Genomic DNA, 5992 nt, shown 5'->3' with positions numbered 1-5992 from the left:
AAAAAAAAAAAAAAAAAAAAAAAAAAAAAAAAAAAAAAAAAAAAAACCCAGACCAACATGGCATGATGAAAAGAGAATGTACGAGAAAGAATAAACACGCAATCCCATCATCATTTCATCACTCACTGCAGTATGAAATCAAGCGCCGCCTCAGTTTAAAAAAAAAAAAAACAGACAGTACTGGGCTGAACTCTGGAGTTATGTAAGCCAGACACAGGAAACGCATACTTTATGAAGCAAAAGTATAGTTGGAAAATGATACGCTTTAGTTTTGCGATGAAAGTGAGCATGCATGGGAAAAAAAAATAAATAAAAATTCCAGAACATACAAGACTAAAGCAAGATGACTATGATTTATGCTCAGATCCTGCTTGTAAAACTACAGAGCTGAGAAATTCACAGAAACCAAGAAGGAAGCGGAGATGACGGACAAGATTCCTAATTGGAGGAAGAGCAGGTAACAGAGCAGGACTGAAGCAGAGGAATAATGGCAGGCACGTTCCAGGTACTTACCTCTTTGATGGCCGTCTTCTCATCATCGATCACTGTGCGATCACAAGAGAGACAGACAAGACAGGGATGAGGGGACCAATCTATAACTGAGCCGTTGATTTAACACCATACATCAGTCCTAATTTGTTGTCAGGATCAAATCAAATTGATGTAGCACTGTGTTGAAACATCATCCTGTGTTAATCAATTAAAAAAAACAAAAACTCTGATTTACACAAGACCGGCCCACGATGATCTAAAGCAAATAATCTTGACGGTGTGTAAACGTATGCAGTAACTGGTGCAACTGATTTTTATGAGTTTTTGAGCTGTAAACTACATTATACGACTGTGCTGTGATTAGACGCATCAATACTGACATTTCTTAATAAAAATCTGTATTTCAAGGCCAATAGCTATACAGCCGACCTGTTGGGACTCAAAGAATTTATTTATAAGAAATAAAATGATGACACCCACTAATCAGAGGCCACACACGCCCCCCCTACTTACATAATCTTAACCTTATACCAAGTCCTTACCGTACAATGTGATTATTTACATTATTGGGGACAGATTTATGTCTCCACAACAAGAGTACGACACACCCACACTTTAAACTCTCCTCTTCCCGCTACCAGATCTAAGGTGAGGCCTTTTTAGTGTGCAGTAAATTGTCTGGGCCACGGACTTATTGCTCTCATAAAGTGACTCCATTTTCTTAGTTTTTTTTCACCCCATAGTTGGGAGCGCATGAAGCTCCATTTGCTCTGTGGCCTCTTAATAAAGACAGAGATCTTTTGATACATTTTCCTTTGAACAGGTGGGCATGGAGCAGAACAAGCTCTCAGGTAGCTGGGCGTGTACCTGCAGTTAATCAGTAGGACAATGTTTGCGCTTGAAGTTCATAATGATAGGCAGGGAGAAGTTGGACTGTGACCAACAAGGAGCTGAGGAAAAGGTGGAACCTGGCACAAGGGCGGTTTCTCTTTGACACATACCCTGAACCGTTGGAAGATGGTTCTTTTCTTGCGTTTCGGTCTTCTTGAGACTACCTCTCTTAAACGCCTTCACCTCCCCAGTGACTGGACATTTGCTGCTCATTTTGGAAGAGTTCTACCGGAGAAAAGTTTGAGAGAGAGAGAGAGAGCAGGAAAAGATGAGCTCATTATCACTGAAGACAGCAGTAGTGTACAATCCCACACAGGTATGCACATTAAGCCCCACCTCTCTTAAAAACAACAACAAAAAGAGTAGCTACTCTGCTGAAGCCTGGAATTCACCATTAACCAGAAAAGCTAGTTTATCCCCCCCCCCGCTCGCCATTAACAAATGCATACAACGAAACAGCACGCGAGCAGGAGAATGTGTCGTCCAGGAAACCTATCGGACCACACCCCACAGTAACACGGAGTAACCCACAGGACAGTAAAGTAACTGTTGAGGAAAGTCTTCGGCCTGTAGCAGAAATGTTGAACAACACCCACTAACTTTTTAGAACGAAACAAAAATATCTCTTAACATTAACAATGTTTGCATTACATTACAATGTCTAGGCGTCTTTTTTGAGTGTGCGAGCTGCTAAACAGAGATAATTCAGAATAACTTTACCTGGTGCAGAAGTGCGCAGCGTCCTTAGCAGGTAAAAATGCGTCTGTGTGATGTGTCCAAAGCCAGCGCTTTAAGTAGAGACAACACGCCCTTCTGCACGCCAAAATGGACACGAACGCTCCAGCTCCTATTGGCTCCCAAAGCTCAGTGGAAGAATTTTGATTGGTCAATCCTGATGTCTGGGCAGAACTGATCGCTGTTCGTTCTTGCGCAGGAATGTTGCAATCATTTGGATCAGTTGTTCCTCCCCTCACCTGCGTAAAGTAAAGCACAACTACTGAGCTTCCATTATAGGGGATCTGGCTGATTTTTTTATTTTACACACACACGCGCGCACCATCTAATGGACGAGTTGTGACATGACATGGTTTGACAAAAATCACAGATCACAGAAACTTTTTAAATGCATGATGGATAACATTTATTTATGAATGCAGTTTGAGGGGGAAAAAAAAAAATCTGTATTCTGCAATAATTAATATCATGTCATTCCCTGTTCATTTCACAGGAATACTTGGCGATTACAGACGTTTCTATTTCACAGTAAAACAGTTGTTTTTAATCAGCTACATTGTAAAAACACTTGTTTATTCTATCCATTGGCTCATGGCAGGGCGCTGGAGGTGGCCCACGTGCAAGGTGAGAGGCAGGGTACAGTTTAGTTAGTTTCCAACTAACGTAACCTGAATGTCTATGGACCCCCATGCAGACACGGGGAGAACATACTAACTCCACACAGGGAGTGCCTATCTTGTTTTTTTGCAAGTCCTTTAATTCACATGCAATATTTATTTCCTACAAAATATTCAATAATGTATTGACAATACACCATAAACATGCATCTATCTCCCTTTATGCAGTTAAACTACAGTGATTTGGTATTGCACTTCAACAGAGACAGGTGGTCAAGATATCCTGATCTTTAGTGCCTTATCCAGCCCAAAACATGTATGGATCCTACTTTTATTCCATATTGAAAACATCATTGTTGCCTAGCTGGTAAATAACCGTCTTTATCTAAATCCACCACCCAATTTGTAATGCAGGGTTTTTCTGCTATAATTTGTAGTCTCCAAATCAGATCATCAGGCTGTGGAACTCGTTGGGCATCCTGTTGAACTTTATTGGATGTTGTTTATTCCCCATTTCTTTCCTGCAGTTTCTTCTTTCTACATGTAAATAAAAACAAAAATGACCAAAAATATGCAAATAACAAATAAGCGAAGTAACTCCAAAGCCACAGAGAACATTACTCAACTGTTGATAACCTGAGTATGATGAGTAAACTGACTTTGATGAGTAAAATTCCCCATTAAGAAAGTATAAATACAAGGCACCTGATTCACCAGCACCACATTTATGTTATCAATATATTTAACTTTGGTTCTTGATAAATACTTGGCCACCACCCTTTAGAAACCGCAGTTCAAGTCCTGGCAGTAGTAACGTGACCTTGCTTGTGCCTTCTGATACATTGGTCGTGGTTTCAGAATGAAAACGTTTTTTTTCTGGATTAAAACCAATACAAACAGTAAAAACTATTGTTTCATTTTGTTCTTTAACATGAACGTTTCTGCTGCCTGTCGTAGATAGCAGTGGTGATTCCCCATGTAATGCATGACCTCAGAATAACCAGTGAACCTCCTCTGTACAGCAGAGCAACGCTCCGCTGTCGAGATTCCCACAGAATCCTCCAACAAGCCATCACCCCTTTCACCTCTCCTCCCACCTGTGCCTGCATGTTTGCCACTAGCACCGACAGTGGGTAAAGGGTCAAGCTGATGGCCATGGAGGTCAGCGTCCCCGAGATGAAGGAGGAAACCACTGGAGAAAGCCCCTGTGCCTCCACGACAGCACACACCGGCCCCTTCAGGCCAAAGTAGAGGGAGCTGCCGAGAGCGTTGCGGGCTGTGATGGGCAGCAAGGCTCTGTAGAACCCTGAGGCCGGCCTCTGTGCCTTCAGCCGGACAAGAACACTCTTCAGGGTGGGTAGATGGCGGTCGTTTTGGCCATTTTGCAACACATTCTGGATGCGCTCAAAGGGGGTAAAAACCACAGCTTCTACCATACCTGCGCCAAACCCAGCCAGAGCGGGCAGGGCAGGGGTGAAGAGGACATTTTGGGATGACAGGGAGAGCTGGCGGAGGAGGGTGTCCTGGAGGCCAAAGAGCAGCGTGCCATTCAGGGTCCTCATCAGTAATGGTGGGGCCACGCCCCTGTAGAGCTTCACAGGTCCCTCTTTGAGGAGCTGTCCCACGGCCTGCTGAACCGGGGTGTTGTGGATTTGTTGACGGAAAACAGTTTTGTAGACAGGGAAGACAACGAGGGTGGATAGCAGGCTGGAGGTCCCTCCGTGCAAGTAGCTGTGGAAACGAACCATTGGATCCCTGAGGCCCCCTTCATCTTTGTTGTCAGGGCTTCCTGCCATCCTTGAGCGGAGTAAAAATTGAATCACAAATCATTTCAGTGTCACCCTAACAAAAGGACAGTCAGACTGAGACTGAGAATGCCTACAGGCAAAAAAGAACTAAAACTGAAACTTAAGGGTAAAAAAACACAGCCAAAGAAATTTCACTTAAATAATATAGGCTTAACATATGAATGTTCATGGTAATTTTGGGATCAGAATAATTGAAGAAAAATCTGAGATGCATTTACTTACCCAGTCAGCTATCAGTAGACATTAAAAAACAGTAAATATATAAAGCCTATCTACTTAAATGTCCTCCGTCTGCTGCTGGAAGCTGAAGGCAGCACAGGCGTCTGTTTGTTTCCTACACTGCACGTAGAGAGAGCTCATTCCGGGTAATTTGCCTCGTTAACACGGCAACACGTTTTCTACTCGAATAAGGACACAAACTGTCAGACCACATCCAAAAACGTGTAATTGTTTCAGTATTAAAATGACAGGGCGCACTGAGCATCAGGCTGCCGGTGTCGGTGATTGGCCCGCCTCTTCTAGAATAACCATTGGTCAAGACGATCTACGTCACGTGGTTGACGATTGGTTATTTTGCACATCAATCAAGGTGTTTTCTTTCTTCGGAACAAGGGTGCGTCACAAGTGAAATATCAAAACAGGTTTACCACGGGAATTATTTATTTTTACTTAACCCTTTGACAAACACAGACGTCAAGGGTCTAATAAACACATTTGGATTTTAACCGTTCAATGATAAATGTCTTAATTCGGTTTCAAAGCATTCTTGACAAACACCGAATGTGGAAAATGCATATAACAAAGACCAAGGGCTTTGATCGAATAATTTAAACAATCTCGGGAACACAAATCCGAGATTGCATTCACACAGGGACTGCAGATGGAAACTAGTTACTACAAAAATGTATTGTGCACTGTTTGGAATAAACGAAACAAAACAGCTACCCATGATCCTGGTTGTATTTAACTTTTTCATAGAGCTTAAATGCATAATTGTTATATGCACTAAATCAAGAAACAAAACAAGAGCCAGGTTTAAGATTTTAGGCATATTTCCTTTTATTAAGAACGCATCCCCAGATAACCGGTGCATCCACCCTACTGAAAAAGGCAAACACAAAGGTTTGGAAATGCACATTAATGACAAATCCTTCCTCTAGACATACAAAAAGACCAAAAAGCAAAATAATAAAAATAAAAATGAAATAGCAGGTGAATTCCTTAAGGAAGCTCCAGCCTGCAGAGACCCCAAAACTAAAAACTGACAGCTTCTCGATAGAAAGCCCATCAGCAGAGAACCTCCAAGGGTAACTTCTGACCACTGGGCAAACTCCACTCAATGGAGGGCACCTCAAGAGTTGAAAGAAACATCGCAGAATATATTTTACTTCCTGATAGAAACAAGAAAGTTATTCATCCAGTGACAAAATAAAACACAGCTAGATAAAA

At 42.1% G+C, this 5992-nt stretch overlaps 1 protein-coding gene across 1 annotated transcript; it reads right to left on the bottom strand.

The window, feature by feature from the left end:
• Positions 1-2337: 2337 nt before the first annotated feature.
• On the bottom strand, positions 2338-5044 carry LOC116389307 (solute carrier family 25 member 53). Its single transcript, XM_031857920.1, has 2 exons — positions 4766-5044; positions 2338-4532 (listed from the first exon to the last, which is right to left on the bottom strand). The coding sequence occupies exon 2, from the start codon at positions 4529-4531 to the stop codon at positions 3662-3664; it is 870 nt and encodes a 289-aa protein (XP_031713780.1). The 5' UTR covers position 4532; positions 4766-5044; the 3' UTR covers positions 2338-3661.
• Between the last annotated feature and the right edge of the window lie 948 nt (positions 5045-5992).

This window comes from Anarrhichthys ocellatus, unplaced genomic scaffold (assembly GCF_004355925.1).
Source record: "Anarrhichthys ocellatus isolate YVR2014 unplaced genomic scaffold, GSC_Weel_1.0 scaffold19, whole genome shotgun sequence".
Taxonomy (NCBI): Eukaryota; Metazoa; Chordata; class Actinopteri; order Perciformes; family Anarhichadidae; genus Anarrhichthys; species Anarrhichthys ocellatus.
Note: the sequence above shows the minus strand (reverse complement) of the source record. Positions and strands in the feature narration are given on the sequence as shown.

What these genes read in the sequence shown, in the direction of transcription:
- LOC116389307 (XM_031857920.1), bottom strand. Translation starts at nt 4,531, where the DNA reads ATGGCAGGAAGCCCTGACAACAAAGATGAAGGGGGCCTCAGGGATCCA.